The 16,975-nt window shown below is 37.4% G+C and overlaps 1 protein-coding gene across 6 annotated transcripts in view; it reads right to left on the minus strand.

The window, feature by feature from the left end:
• ARHGAP15 (Rho GTPase activating protein 15) overlaps nt 1-16,975 on the minus strand; it is a 332,260-nt gene that overhangs the window by 252,306 nt on the left and 62,979 nt on the right. For all 6 annotated transcript variants that reach the window (XM_032997444.2, XM_032997445.2, XM_032997440.2 and 3 more), the window contains one exon: nt 16,452-16,541. In XM_032997444.2, the coding sequence (XP_032853335.2) occupies nt 16,452-16,541 (90 nt within the window). The remainder of the gene's footprint in view (nt 1-16,451; nt 16,542-16,975) is intronic.

Consider the following 16,975-nt stretch of genomic DNA (forward strand, 5'->3'; position numbering starts at 1 on the left):
GTAGCGCTGGCAGTACAGCACACAGCACAGACCAGCTACTAAAGTGATAACTCAGGCTAGTACTTGATTAGCTAATACTGGATAGTATTTGATTTTGAGATCCATACTGATCCCTTTTCTGTCCTGACTACAACACTGTCCATATGGAAATAGGGTAAAGTGAGCTTTACTACAAAGACCATCAGCACACATCTGGATTTGGCCACAGAGCTCTTCTCCAGACTCTACAGTAGGCATGTTGAGCTTGTCTTCACAGTTAAGCATGAGAAGACTTCAGAGAACCCACTTGGTATGCAAGTCAGGAAGGGGATGAGGACTGGAACAAGAGTGTAGATTTTTGTGTTTATAATGAAGACAAAGAAGCTCAGCTGTGCTGGTAAATGGGATTTTCCTGTACCAGCAGAGCATCAAAGGTCCTGGAGTCTGGACAGAAGGCAGGAGATGGAAGAAAATAATTTTTCAAAAGACAAACCAAAGGAGCAGAAAAAGACATGGAAGAAGAGCAGCATCACATAAACCCTGAGGAACAAGATTTTGAAAACTGTTTATGGCGTGAGAGCTGGTTACCAGGCTAGGAGAGAAGGACCATCAGCTCCATGCAGTTGTATCAATCCCATTAACTTTTTAATGGAAATGACGTTTTAGTGCTCATGCTATACCCAAGAGATTTAGCTGAGGTCCCTTGTATATTAGATTACCGTCACTAAAATAATATGTTGGAACCTGGGTAATAACAAACATTGCAAATCACAAATCCTGCAAAGCGAAAATGTTAACAAATGGACATCTCTATGAAAAGAAAATGATGGATACAGAAATTCACAGAGCTGACTGCCAGGTATGCTCAATTAGGAGTGTGTATGTGGACTTTTCTAGAAATAGCTTTAGTCACGCTCAGCCCTGCTGCTTGTACTATAGTTCTGCCATACAGATTAACTAAATGCAATATTAAAGATGCAGAAAACTGTGATTTGAAAGTTCTGACATAAACAGTCCCTGAAAAGGAAGCAAACAGAGCACACATTGTCTATGCCATTTGTGAGCCAGTGGATCTAATGGTTCACTTACTTTACAACCTGCTTTGGAATAATTTGGCACATCTCTAATTTTAACAAGCTTCAGTGGGATTAGATAAAATGCAGACTTTGTTTACATCAATTAACACTCAAAGAAGTACAAAAGAACTTGTTAACTGCATTTTTGAACAAAAAGTAACAAAGTGAGAGTTTGTCCAAAAGAAGTTACTGTACGACTTGCTCATATTGGCACAGTCGTCTCTAAAAGACTAAAACCAAAAATCCAACAACTGAACTGCATTTTCAAAGAAGCAGATGTGTATTTTTAATTACATCGGCAGATATAATCTACATTTGCAATAACTGCATTATCAGTTTTGCATACATCAGATTCACAGAAATGACTGTTTTTCTCTATATGCCATCATGTACACATTCACTGAGTTAAGTGGAAAACAAAATATTGCAGGTGAGTTGACAAAGACATTGGCCATTGCTATATTGTTATTCCTATTTCCAATTATTTTACCTTGATTGATTGTAAGCACAGACTTCTCTACATGCTACAGAGGTGGAAAGAAAATGTGGATGACTTTAAACCCAGCACTAACAATCTTCAGAGATAATAAATGGACATATCACATACTCTTCATAAAAGGCTTGAAAATACTAAGGGAATTAATAAAGATACATAGCAGGAAGAAGAAAGCAGGTAAAAGTATGACAGAATTAAAGTGAGATAAGGAGAAAAGCGCGTTATGGAATATACTGTAGTACATAGTATACATCAACTACATCTCTGAAAGATTCAGTCTTTTTGGTGACAAAAATTTTGCCCCCTGAATCACATCATTTCCATAGATCTGTATGTGTTCAAATTGCTACGTGACATAAGAGATACCTCCAGGAGCTACTGATTTTTTAAATCCCTCAGGATCAACCACTTCTAAGGACGCTTTCTGTTCCCTGCTCAGGTGGGGAGCAACACCCTGTGATCTTTTTCCCCTCTCTTTCCCCATTATTAGCTCAGGGATTCATAAAACAGTATCGCCACCATATCACAATGTTGTTAGTTACATTTTATGTGTAGCCAAGAGGCCTGGACACTATATAAACACATTTTTGTTACTCTAATAGCATGACATTTTAATTAGAAGTGACACGTCTAAACAACAGGATTGAGCTGCTCACACACGCTGTCGCTGGCAAGAGCACCGGCTGGTCAATACTGTGTTTCCTGGTCCTGCAATACTGCAACTTCTCCCTCTTAATACAACAAAATTAATTCCTACAACCTGATAACAAGGCTATTACTATACTAACAAAGGTAAAAGGTGGCTCTGCTGGAACAGCCTGGTGTACTCAAGCACTATGGATCAAAGGTCTATTGAACTGCAACAGCAAACAGAATCAATTTCTTCAGTGCTTTTCTGCGTTTCTAAACTTACAACAGCACACTGCCGAGCGTGGCTTAACAGAAGCTCAGTCCTGCTCCAGCCCCGAGAGCCCGGGGAGAGCTCTCCCGAGAGGGGAGCCTGGCCGCCGGGCTCGCCGTTTGGGGACGGTCGGGATGGAGACCGCTCCTTTAGCCAAATCTTAGTACAAATCTTGGTGATCTCTCGCCCTGAACTCCGGGTATGCCCGCTCTGCCTGCTTAACGCCATCCAGCTGCTGTCTCAAAAGCTGTGCTGGTTAACTGCAATGGTTGTGCCAATGGAGAAGCAGGGAAAGAGCCTTTAGTCAATGGGGCCACACTAGCTGTGCTGCAAGCATCGTTCCTTAAGGTAGGCATATTAAGTAAAAAAACCCAAAAAAACAAAAAAACACAAAACCAAAACATTATTTATTATTTTTTAAGGAAATAGAACAAAGATAACTTCTAAAGCGAGAGGAATGATATGACATCAAATGTAGCTCAGCCACCACTTATTTTTTTAAATAAAGGGTAAGGAGTGAGATCTTAGGAAACTAACACAAAGGGAAATGTTCCTCTAAAATGAAGAAAATCAGGCTATGATAAGAATCAAGTGGAAAAAAAAAAGTTTTAATCATAGTTATGGTATTACTGGTATTACATCTTAAAGGAAGTGGCGTGAATATCACATAGACAAACAAGCGTGTTGGAATTTGGAGTCTCTTTTCTAGCAACTATCACCCAACAAGTGGTAGTTACTGAAACTGTGACAGCCCAAGAAAACAGCCATACACACACTCAATATTCAGGTAATTAGGTTCACAGAGGCTACTTGATATAGCCCATAAGTATTAGCATAGATATCTAGATTTATCAGAGGAACTTGACTCCAAAATGCTCTCTAAACAAGACCGACTATAAATGCAGAATATCACAGCACATATAGATAAATTCCTGATAGGTATCCAAACCCTGGACAATTTAATAATAGGTTATCATTGATTGCATGCTACACAATAATTTAGGTTTTGTTTTCCATTAGCAAACACCTCAAATTACACAAAAGGGAGAAAAGGTTCCCTAGGTACAAACATTAAAAATTTATCAGGCTAATGTCTGCTCAGTCACCACTCCTCTAAAAAAGTCCATTAATTAAATACTTTAGAAACGATTAAAACACTTCTTTAGAACTTATTGGCACCTGTTAATTCACTGACCCTACGAGGCTATGGCAGTAAATGTCTCCTTTGATTGCTTCTGTTACCAATAAGCCAGCAGCTTAAAGACAAAGGAGACATGATGCAGCTTCATGTACCACAACATTGCCTTAAAACACAAAAGCCAGTATCTAGAGGCAGAGTAACAGAACATTTATGTAGACAGGGCAGCACAAATAATCTATTTAACCTAATCTTTTAATTACAGGAAACATCTCGTAGCAAGACATACAAGAGCAATGAAATGACCCAGAGCTAGAAATCAAGATGATATATTTGTGCATGTGAAAGTAACACCAGCAGAATTCATAAAAGAAAACCTCCTTGGGCATTATTATCTTTCCATCAGGATATACTGTCATCACATTGAGAACAGGAGAAAAAATGACTTAAAATACGTTATTAAAATACAAAAATGTAAAATAGAAGGTAAAGGAAAACAAAACAAGAGCAGAGAAAGGTAAAATTAGAGAGGAAAACACACAGGTGAAAAGAATTCTCTGTTTGAATAAAAAAAGGAGCATCTTGGGGGGGTGGGGGGGGAGCGGGGGGGAGGGAGGAAAGAAATAAGGAACAGACCCTAATAGCTTGACATAGCACAGCACCTACTCTACAGAAGCTGCAGTGATTTTGGTGTCATTATTTACTCAGTAATGCACTATTCAGCGGAGAGGGATGCTCAAATCTGGCCCTGCTTGGGCAGTATGCAAATCTTCTCCCACTCCTCTGCAAGCTTTTCAGGATAGCTGGCAGAGGGTCCCCTGAAGAGTCCTGGCAATGCCACACTCCGCGGTGGGAAACAAGCATCTTGCAAACAACCCCTGAGATCCTCCTACCCCCTCAAATCTGCGCAAGTGGAGAAGTGTTGCCTGGAAGGGGGAGCGAGACAGAGAGTGTGTGCAGGAGAGGGAGCAAAAATAATACTAGTAATTATAAAAGAGTCCTGAAATACCAGGAGATGGAGATAATAATTGATCCATAAAAAAAAAAAAAAAAAAAAGAATTGTACACTCTTTGCTATATATAATGTTTTCTCCTTTCCTATTTGTGATATTCTGACCCTTTGTTCAGATCCTTTACCTCCCTACATCTAAGTTATTACTGAATATTTGAAGAAATTGGCTTCCCTTCCTTTGATCTTCTACTACTATTGGATTACATTCTTCCTACTCCCTGTACACAGTTCTTCACTCCCACATTTATTTTCCCCATTTCTTTGTTTACATTCAATTTTACCATATTTCTTCACACTTTTCTACACGGGTAAAGTGTATGTTATGTTCCAACACACGTTACTCTCTGTTATTCCTTACTTTGCACTTTTTAACTGATTGCATAGAATATTTGTTTCCAGAATGACAATTAAAAAAAAAAAAAAAAAAAAAAAAAAAGGAAAATGTATACAATGGTGAAAACGTTTCTTTTTACTCCAACTGCAGCCTTAGCTGAATTGAGCTGCCATTGTTTTCCAACTGAACTTGCATTTCCAAACTTGGGAATTCCCATCAGTCTATTTGACAGTATTTTCCTGTTGTTTTTTTTTTTTTTTTTTTTTTTTTTTTTCAGAAGGTGTACATTTTTCAAATGCCAGTAACATACCACTACAGAAATTCCCAGAAGTAACAGCTTGGTTTGAGGGACTCTTATTCAAAAGCTTTAGTTCCAAAAAAGCCATTTGAAAAAGAAGAATCAAAACTGATTATTTACATTCTATAAATCAAAACAAAACTATAACCAATGCATTTCAAAATATTGTTATAATTATTTTCTACAGGCTGATAAATTGCTGGACTTTCTTTCTTGAGCAATGGTTGGCAATTTGTGAGCACTAAACAAAATGTTTAAATGTTTATTTAAATTTAAATTGTGAATATAATCATTAAAAGTGTGATTCCAAATCCAAATCATAAAAAAAAAAAAACAAAAACAAAAACAAAACAAAACCCAAAACCGAATATACAGGAAACAAAGAAAGAAGGGGCATATTTCAACTTCTTTACAGTGTTTTTACATCCCTGTCTATGAAAGCGGTGAGAGGGGCACTTGCCCCAAGGTGTAACTGGTTGACTCTGCCCCGAGGGATGGCAGAGAAGAACAAGGAAGGTGACAAAACTCAAGGCCACAGAAATGTCCACTATGCTAGTTTTGGGCTAAGAAGCTACCAAGCTCAGGAAATTTCTCTCAACAATCCTGACTCCATTCTCTAAAATATATTAAAATGTCAGAGATGTAAAAATATATTCCCCCCCCTTTTTTCAGCATGTTTAGAAGAGAGTCAGTATCTTACTCAAAAAGACAAGGATTATTTTCTGAATAAAGTATTTTTTTTCTATAATCTGTACATCATGATATTTCTTTCTCCTGAAATAAAAGCCAGTGGATGTCGTAAACTGTGAATAGCCATAAAACAATATTTTAAATATTGAGGAAGAGTTCTTGTCTCTGATTCCCACATTCACACCAGAGAGTTTCCTTTTGTGGTCCCTCGAGCACATGGCTTGGGCTGTGCTGGCCGAGGACCACCTCGCACAGACTCTGCCCTATCAGCTCATAAACACATTACTGTGGTGCTGTATATACCTGCACAAATGCGTAACATCTACCCCTGGTGTAGATCAGGAGAATTTGTTTGATGTCAGGTTATTAGCATCAATGGAGGTAGGTCTTGCTCAAAAATCTAACCTGTACAATTGATAGCAGGTAACCCTGTACCATGAGAAAATATGGATGGGCTGTTAATGGACTTTGATACCCTAACCAAAAAGAGAAGTGAAAAAACCCAGTTAATCCGTCATACATTGGTTTAAGTACTGCAGGGTGGGGTACTGAAATGGATAGACACTTGTTATTTCAATCTCTTGCTCCATGACACCTGCTTTGTTTTCTCTTTTTAAATTTACCACACATGAACTATGTTTCTAAATTAATTCAAGACATCTCTGTACAGCCCAGGATTAAAAACTATTCAATTTTCATTGTTTTTTGGTAGAAGTAGTGGTCAAAGCACACAAATCTCCTTAATCTGTCTGAGAGTTGGGTGTTTGGTTGTAACGGATTACTTCAACAGTTCAGCTTAAAAAGCGTATCATTCACTTAACTATGCAGTATCAATGCAATTCATCTCAGTCCATAACAGATGACATGTTCAATAGAATATGTAAAGTATGCCTCCACCTAGTGATGACTGTACAAATAATAGAAAATAATAATAAATCTATTACTTAAGAGAATTTTAGTAGTTGGTTCCCATTTTTATAAATTAACATGTGCTCATACAAATATTCACTTATATAGATACGATTCATCCTGGAAAATTAGTCTAAAGCTCAATCTATAAAAGTTCACCTGTAAACTCTGACTTAGAGGGGGGAAGATGAGCACATTCTAGCTTTCAAGCATGTTAAAATTTTAAACAATAATGTATTTGTTACAATCCTGATCAAAAACAAACAAACAAACAAACAAACAAAAAAAAAAGCAAAGAGAGGCTGACTGAACAGCTGTGGATTTTAAGTTTTAAAATCATCTGATGATTTAAGTTAGATAGTCTATTTTTAAATGAAATGGTAAGCAAACCACATCTTTTCTTGCAACTTTGTTTGCCAGAGAAAATATTTGCTAAGATTCTTGGATCACCCTGCTCTACAGATGCAATTACATCCTAGGAATTTATTCACCTCAAATCAGAGAAAAGGCAGTGAAAGGAAAAATGAAAAAAAAAAAAAAAAAAAAAAAAAAAAAGACCCAACCGAAAACCCAACCAAAACCCCCAAACCAACACACCAGAATTCAAGAAATCCAGCCCCTAAACTCGAACTCAAGTTTTCAACAACTCTCGTAACCCATATAAAAATATTCTTTAAAAATGGGATCAGTTGGAGGTGCATCCTCAAAATCAATAAACTTGAGGAGGAGGTTTGAAAAGCCAGGGTCCCTTGTGGAAAACGTTCTTCTGGGCTTTCCTTTCATTTGTTCCATCTGGGAACTACCTTAAATGCCTTCTCAGCCTGACCACACTTGTATTACCATTTCAAAAAGTCTCCCCATCCCATTAGTGGCCCATGAATCACAGTTTAAGAATGGCTGCTCTGCTGAAAGCCAGAGGTGTATTATCTAAAAGAGAGGGCAGCTCACTATTTGCATTTCTCCCCTTGCATTCAAGTTGCCTGCCATTGTCCGTTTAACACCTTGAAACACCCAAACCCATCCTCTCCTCCAAGAATGTCAGCGGTAGAAATCACTCCTACACAAAAAATGTGAATCCCAACCGTGTCGTCTGGCATCCCTCTGCACACAAATGCGAGGTGCTGCCTTTCAGCGAGAGGACAGCCAAGGCTCGCCGTGCCCAGCCAACTTTAAATATCTGCCTCACTCATTAAAGAGAAACACAAAAATGGAGTAAAGTGACTTCGCCAAGATTTTTTAAAAATGTAGTGGCTGAATACAGAAATACCAGCACCAAACATGTAAACAAGTCAGATTTGATTATCTCTGAGTGCTTTCATTTAGGATTCATTTTTCTCTTTGTTTTTTCAAGAGTTTGATAAATTAAGGGAACGTGTGCAATGTTTGGGCACATATCAAGACAATTTTTTTTTTTTTTTAATATTAACTTACTATAAGAAGTCTGCAAAAATCATAATGCTTTTACACTAATTTAACTGTTTTCACTCAGGAGAGTCACAAAACTTAAAGTACTAAAGAATCAGGAAAGCCAGGCTCCTTTCGCATTTCTGCACTCCTTTTCAGCTGCTGATTGCCAGGACTATGAAAATACCATTTTCCCCTTTTTATGAGTACACAAAACACAGCACCAAAGGCCTCACATCAGAGGGCTTTATCAAGTTCGTCAAATTGGATATCTGCAGCAATAATTCTCATTACGTGCTTTATCTTGAACCGGCTTGTCCTTATGAAGCTATTTACCCTTTCCCTATCAGCCCTGCTGATCAGCAGATAATCACCATTTTAAAACATAAAACTACTACTACTTGCATAATTCAGAGAATACAGGTTTACAGCAGCACTACTCCTTCCTAAAAGCAAACATTACTTCATTTAGCAACCAGCCAAAATACATCTTAATAGTACGAACTGTTCGGCCAGGCACCGATTTTTGCCGAAAGATGCTTAAAAAATGATCCCTGTGGTGATGATGGGTGCTGAGTGACCTGCACCCCATCCTCTCCAGAGCTGGTGGGGGCCCAGGGAAAGGCACAGCCCCGGTGGCACTGGCCACAGCCCGGACAGCCCTGGCCCCCATCGCTGCCCGCGCCGGCTCGTACGCTGCCCACGAGATGGCAGCAATATGTTTATGAATAATGCAGCAAGAGGCTGCAGCCCACTGCCATTTCATATCCCAGCCACAAAACGCGACTCGCTTCTTCAGGTTGGGGGGGGGGGGGGGGGGGGGGGAAGAAAAAAACAAAAAAAAAACCAAAAAAACAAAACCAAAAAACCAAACAAGTCACAACCAAAAAAGAACATGAAAATCAAAACAAACAAAAAAAAACAACACACACACACACAAAAATCAAAACATAAAAACAAAACAAAACAAACAAACAAAAAATTCCCAACCAATACAACCCTCCATCAATTTGGCTGAAAAATAATGGAAAAAGAAGCAACTCAGCTGTTGCGCTTTGCTTATGGGTAAACTACCCGGATTGCTTTTTTGTAAGGTTCGGCGTTATCCAAGGTACAAGGTGCTTCTTGTGCACTCGCATGTTTGTCCAGACCCCTTTGCTCAGCTGTGCTTCTATCCCTGATGAAATTATTCCACACGCACATTAAGCATTAACTGCTGTTATGTTTTATTTTTGCAACACAGAAAATGCCTGTGGCTTGAAATAAATATTTTCTTTTCTGATGGACAAATAACATCTGCACTTCTGAAAGCTGCAGTGTAGCTGTCAAGAGCTAAGTGATTCATATAATTTCTTAAGAAGCACATGTGTACGAGCATACACAGACACTCATACCTATCACAGTCACTCACGTATCAGCACTTACATCTGTCAAAAGATCGGCTCTTAAAAAAGTGCGGTGAGCTATTATAATAATCATTTGTAGAAGACAGACATCTATGTACACATAATGTCACATTTGGAGAATACAGGTGGTGGAGTTTTTGAATCAGCCTGATCTTCACAGAAAACTTAGTGCTTGCTTTTCAACTTGGTTTTGGAGTTCTCTGAGTTTTAGCGAGACCCCCAAGCTCTGGTGTTATAGGAACTGGTTGCCCTGGTGTTTCATGGCCTGCCATGAGCACCACAGCCCGTAGCAGCTTTCTTCATCCAAACATTCAAGTCAAGATCTCCACTAGATGTTGAAGCTACATGTCTCAAGTGATTATTTTCTAACACAGTGAAATTTTTCATGAGACAACAATTGAAAAAAAAAAAACAAAAAAAAAAACAGAACAAAACTGTCTAAGATGGTATTTATCTACAAATCAACCAAAGTTTTGTTGAGAATTTTGAATCTTCCTTCAAGCAGCCAGGTATGACAAAATGTTGCTCATCAGGAATGGACTTCACTATTTCTGAAAAGTAATAACTTTTCCACATCAGTAAAATGGTGACTAGGATTTTATTTATTTTTTTTTTAATAAAAGAAAATAAACTACTGTCCTGATGTTGTAGTCACAAAATACACGTGGCCTTTGCTAACACCACTGAGGGTTTTGTATTATAGCAAAGCAGACAGAGGAACCACAGATAATAAGAGAAATACTTTAGTTTTAACTCTGTAGCAGCTCTACTTTAACTGTTCAGCTTGTAAGTTTGGTGAATAAAGTTGTTCCTTGAAATGATTGAAACTCTGTTGTAGAGGTTGAATATATAGAGAGGTTTCTAGAAATTTTATTATAGAAGTTGAAGACTCAGTTTCCTAAACCCTTGAAATGTACACCATTGCCAAATTTGGGTGTCTTCTTGCTGATACTTTGTCTATTTTCAAACTGTATATAGTTTCAATCATGAAGTACATCTTGATACATATTACAAAAATGTCTTTCTCATTTACTTTAAGGTGTCACTGGTCTTATGAAATCCAAGGCCTTACAGTTTGTATATTCCTGTCATTGGGTGTAAATCTTTTCTGTCTCTGCTTGTATCACAGGACTAATGAAATGTGTCCCTCTGTCCATCACATTTTTTGGGGAAATAGGCTTTATTACCTGTCATTCCTTAAAACGTGAATCGCATCAAACATTTTTGTGTTCATGTTTACAAAGCAACCTGAATTTCATTCCACACTCAATATCCTCTTTTTGGACTAATGTGAGTAGCATGAAATCTGAGAGTGAAACACTGGTGAGAAAAGGCAAATGCTTACTCACCCAGTATGGTTAAAGCTTGACTATTGCTCATGTAGTGCTTCTGCAACAATGGGGAAACTGCATATCCCACAGTTTATGTGAGTGCCCCAGTCACCAAGCTCTTGTTTATTCTAGATAAGATGAGGATCTTTTTCTTTCTCAGCTACTGCTTCTGCTTATTGTGCTCTTTAGTAACCGGGAACACTTCCTTGAGACTCAGTAGCAGCTACTGTCAACACAGGTAAAGTGTTTACAATTAAACCTGCCGTTTTCATACACCAAACAAACAAACAAACAAAAAAAATAAAAACAATTACCAAACATCTTTAAATCTCTCTCCTCTCGATCACCTTAAAATGTCATGTTACAGTCTTTAGAAGGCAAAATGACTTCTCAATTGTATAATGTTTACAATACATACTGTGTGCAATTTTCTATTTTCTGCAAAACTTTCCCCACAATCAAGGATATTTTTCTTCTTACACTATGTACTCTCTCTGTTACTTCTCTTTTTTTAATCAACAATTAAAATTTAGCATACAGATATACAATGAAAATCTACTGTCATTACTTGCATAAGAACCTGTCCAGTTTTTCTGCCAAGTATAGCATAGTATAAGTATAATATAGTTCTGATATGTATAGTGGTAAGAGCACTACTATAACAGCGGATTCAAAAAACAAAGGTCATGGTCTGAACTGCTTGACACCTCAGAAAATTTGGAGACTTGAATAAGACAGTTTATTTTGTTTTTTTTTTTTTTTTTGTTTTTTTTTTTTTTTGTTTGTTTGTTTGTTTGTGTTTTTTTTAGGCTAATTAAAAGTTTATTATTTAAAGAACGTCTTGCTGACACCATCTAATAACTTTGTGATATGGCCAAGTCTTTTAATTAGGCAACAATATATACAGGTCCCTGCGATAGAAATTAAGCCACAGTCACAGCAGCAACCTCCAGAAGTGGACAAAATGCTGTACAGATGTTTTAAAATCACAGTGGGTCCATCTAATGCATATCTAATTCCAAGACAGCAAAGGTGACCGTGCACCTCGTAGGAGCTGCAGGTAAGATCACTCTCAGGCTCGGGAAACAGCACTTTCTCTGGGGCAGGTTTGGGATGGGGAACATGCTCCAACTGCTGATAGAGACCACCACATCCAGCTGAGTGCAAGGTTTTAAATTTGCCTCCTCTATTTAAATATTTATATTTTTAAAAATATACAAAGAAATCCAAATACCAATCCCAACCCAAGCCCCTCCACATTGCACACTCAGTGCTTCCTCTAGAGAGAGCATGGAAAAGAAAATGATCCCTCCCATGGCAAAAAGTGGTGACTTAAAACATTCCTGGGAGGCATCCAGGTTACTATACTGATCCTACAGTATGTAGAACAAAATAGCTTATCATTCAGATTATGCTCTTGGACAAAGCTGGATAGCTTCAAGGACAAGGGAGTTACCCTAGATCAGTGCCATAAATGTTATTATATATGAAACAGCTGCAAGATAAATTCTTTCATATTACACATAGGTACAGTTGTACTTTCAGCTGTCTCACTGTTGAAATACTGTACATCTTACACAGATTTCTCTAATTGTAAACTACACTTAGTTGTGTGTGAACGAGTAACCCCTTACAGCTGCAGTGTATTGAAACAAAACCCAATATCACACCAGATCTGTGGCAAGAGCCAGGGCATCGCACTCCAGAAATTCTTCATATGAAACCTTCCTAAAAAATGAACTTGGTAAACAGGGAAAAAATATTACTAAAGAAACTAAAAAATGTCTGTTAGTGAAATGAACAGTGCTATTAAGAGAACAAAGCAGCTTCACCAATTCGTATGTATGACGCTTGTGACCTTTTTTTGCACTCTTCAACTCTCTCCTATTTTTCTTTTCTTTTTTTTTTGGACCATCTGAGAGAAATCTTCCAAAACCTCTTCAAGGAAATAGTGTACAGCCACAAGACTTTGTGCTAATGAAGCTCCAGAATTATGAAGACAGAGGTCAAGAGCACTTTTCCACCATGTCTGAGCTGAATTTGAAATTAAAAGGGCTACTTAGAGTAGAGGATGACTAAAGCAGAGGAAAAAATAACCTCCAGCTGAAAAGTTTACTAGAAGTAGAAAACATTGAATATTGAGAAAATCTGTGAACTAACCTAATTACTGGTGCCTCAGCAGCCATATTAGTACTGATTGAAAAGCAGTCAATCACGTTATTTTATTTTTGATAACCCACATCAAAATGCACCTACCCAATATCAATCTAATCCAAATAAAAGAAAAGGGAGAATGACAGTGACATAGGCGCTGTTTCTGTTCCAGTTGCTGACTGACAACACTGCCATCCCTTAACATGGTTTTATTTAGTTATTACAACCATCTCTCTGTAAATGACACTTAGGATTATTTAAGATTATGTTGTAATCCTTTTAATCCTCGGTGCTTTAAATTTCAGGCTAAACACCAAAGAGCAAACTAGCACTTAGCAGAAATATTTAAAGCATGTGATTTGAACATAAATCTTCTTTTATTCACCACTCCTCTGATGAAGACCTAGTGTATCGCGTCATTCAGCCAACAAGAACAAACAGCATGGTATCTCACTGCAAACTGCTATGTTTCCCCACATCATGTGAAGCTGTTTCTAACCAGTTCTTTTACCTGGTGCTAGCTATATCATCAATTAAATAAATTAAGAAAAATCAGAAGGCTATATTTTGTAAGATGTGAATATTTTCAGTTGCTATTAAGGAAAATTTGGAAAAAAAAAAAAACACATAATACGTTCATCAAGAACAGAAATAGATTGCATGCACAAATTGGATAGTGTGAGAGACAGATCAGACTTATCCTGTTAAACAGGGAGTAGCTCAATTATAATGAGTGGAGTAACACTGCTGAAAACCTCATGATCAAGACCAGAAAACCAAATCTTCCTGCCTGAATATGATTTACTCGCAGTTTCCTCCTTTTTTTTCTTGCATTGATCATATTTCCAATTAGTTTTCTTTATGATACTTCTGTACTCCATCTTCTTGTTACCATCCATTAACTCTCATATGCTTAGATTTTAAATTCAAGATTTCTTTCTTTTTCTTCAAACCAAAATCTCAACAGTCATTTTCTATTTCTGATCTATAATTCATGTACTCAAATTGAGCACCCAGGCTAAATCAGACTCAAAATTCTGCATCTACTCCTAGTAGAACACATTAGCAGAAAGCAACCATTGCTCTGTTTGAATCAGAAAATAATGTTTTATTATTCAGAAAGTAATGAAACAAAACCCCACCATCTATGCTTTGTTTCCATGCTTTGAAGATATAATCATACTTATTTCTGATGATTTCAGAGTTAGGCAGCTAATGTATTTAATCAAATAACAACATGATGCATCCATATTTAGGTCGCAAAAAAATATAAATGAAAAAAAAAGAAATCACCCATGTTCTTTTCATTTGAACAAATCTATGAATAAGTAGACATATATTATTAATCTTACTCCCACCCACTAGGGATAAAGTAGATCATCAGAAGTGTTTCCTGAAATATCCAGTATCCAGGTACAAACTGACCTCTCCGCTTTCGAACTTGCCTTGGATTCCCTCCAGACTATCTCATAAATCTTCGCTCCCTCTCTAGTCCTCTTCCCACTCTATCTGCTCATGTAGCACCAGTCTCGTTCAGTCCTTTCCTTTCCCAAAATGTCACCACTACTGATGCCAAAGCCTTCTCCTCTTTCGCTCCTACCATCTGGCATAATCTTCTTGTAGCTCTCTGTCTAAACAATGCTCCATCCCTTTTCAAAATGTGTCTTAACATATGTCCTTCCTCCCATGCTCCTACTTCTTAATGTCTCTCCCACTCACTTATTGGCTTGATGAAGACACGTTTTAATGGGTTCAAACAGTAGTGCATGAGTTTCCTTTCTCACATTATTCTGATTCAGTGGAGTTACACCTCACGCTAACAGAAGTGATAAGAAAATGCATTGCAAAGTCTTCATACAACCGGTTTGGTAAATCAATAACAGAGCTTCATTTGTCTTTACATTGGAAATGTATTAGCTGCAATGAATCACCACTCCAATATGCATTCCCAAACAGAAATTTTGCTTATTGCAAAATGAGAAATAAACCCTACAAGCTCAGAAGACCTGTCAGTGTGCTCAGGGGGTTGCAGGAGTGAAGGCTAAGGTTATACTTAATCACATTCCAAGTGAAAAAGCTGAAGACTGACAGCAAAACCAAAATATTTATTCTAAAAATACCTAGGAAATGACAAAGCTCCAAGTGTTGTCTCAAGAAAACCTGAAGGATGTGGGGGGTATAGAAGCATAAGTCTCACTGTCTTGAAGAAGAGGAATATTTCTAAATATTGCATGCACTTTAGAAAGATGCCTAGAAAAATAAACCTTTAAAAAGTCTCTGTAACACCCAGTTGACCCAAAGAAGTTTATTTTCTAGAAGCCACGTACAGTCCCTTAGTGGGTTTTTTGTGTGTGGTGGTGTTTTTTCTTAAACTCCAGACCCAGGCACAGTCGGTTCCTCCAGCATGTTTCATCGGTGATGATGCCAAAGGACTATCTGGTAACTAACAGTATTTTGACCCTGACATATTCCCTTCTGTGTCTCTCTTTCCTTTATTGTTTGTATTGTTAAAAATTCTTAACATTAGAACTCTGGGAAACAACTCGGTTCATAGAGAATAATATTTTGATGTGGCTTGATGCAACTTTTAGTGAAACAAAAAAAAAAAACCAAACCTTTCTACTGATATTCATGGGAGCTGGATTATGTCTAAAATCTGAAGATGTTGCAATAAACTATTTTAGCCCCTAGATCTTGGAATGTTAACCTTGCAGTAACGCTTTTCTCATCCTTTCATCTTCTTGGGCCTTGATCCTCCCTTTCTATTCAATGGGATTTAGATGAAGTAATTAAATAATATTATTTTCCATCAATGAAAAGCAGTCCTGTGAGAAATACATGTCCTTCTATGCTTGTCCTGACAGAGGCAAGCTTTCAAAATCCTCCCCTCCCCTTCCAGAAATGAACCTGGGTCATCACCATCTGAGGACCCTGAACAGCAATAAAAATAAACAGAGTAACCGCACTGTGTTGGAGCAATGCTTGTATAAGCAGTTTGAAGAAGTTGTGTTTATGGAAGTCCTTTAGGTCAAGATTCTAGGCCTGAACCCAAAGCAATTACCTACTAAGTTTTAAAACAAATGGAATATAGAGCATTAATCAATAAATCAACAGGTTCTCAAGTGTTTAGGAGACTCAGTCATCAGAAATCCTTCTCTTAGAAAAATAGTAAACTGATGCTTGATAAAATGTTACACTCCTGTATCGGTAAGAAAAATGCTTCATTAAATCAGTCTCTAGTTATTAAAACCAAGGAAATAAAACCTACCTCTGAACAGAGTTTATACTCAAATGAGCAATGAAATGCATGCATTGACTCTTACCTGAAAGACATTCTTTCTGCTGGATTTCTCTGAGGTCCATTCAATGCGAGCACCACACAAATCCACACACTCAGGTTTATACCCTGGTTTCTGGAAAAAAAAAAAAAAAAAAAAAAAAGTTATCCATGAATATGCCCTGACTTTTCACAAATGGGGACAATTTTCAGATAAAACAAGAATAGATCAAGTTCAGGTGACAGATTATTGTAGCACAGCTGCTGGTATTACTGAGAAGAGTTCATTAGCCCCTAGTATTATAAAATAACCACTCCTGAGGTGCCTTAACTCAGAAATAAGGTTCCTATATTAGATACGTAATTTTTAAAATAATTAGATAGTTGAAAAAAGAGTCTAATATAACATACAATAGATCAAAACACAAATGAATACACATTGACCAGACATTTGAAATGCTTACTTTGCAAAACCTCTTGAAAAGCCCTTGCATTTAAAGGTAAAATTTTGTGGGTTTTCTAAATACAAATTTAAACTGATGCAGCTGGAAAGGACAGAAATTAGACAAG

Source organism: Tyto alba, unplaced genomic scaffold, assembly GCF_018691265.1.
Source record: "Tyto alba isolate M040663 unplaced genomic scaffold, T.alba_DEE_v4.0 Super-Scaffold_7, whole genome shotgun sequence".
NCBI classification, from domain to species: domain Eukaryota; kingdom Metazoa; phylum Chordata; class Aves; order Strigiformes; family Tytonidae; genus Tyto; species Tyto alba.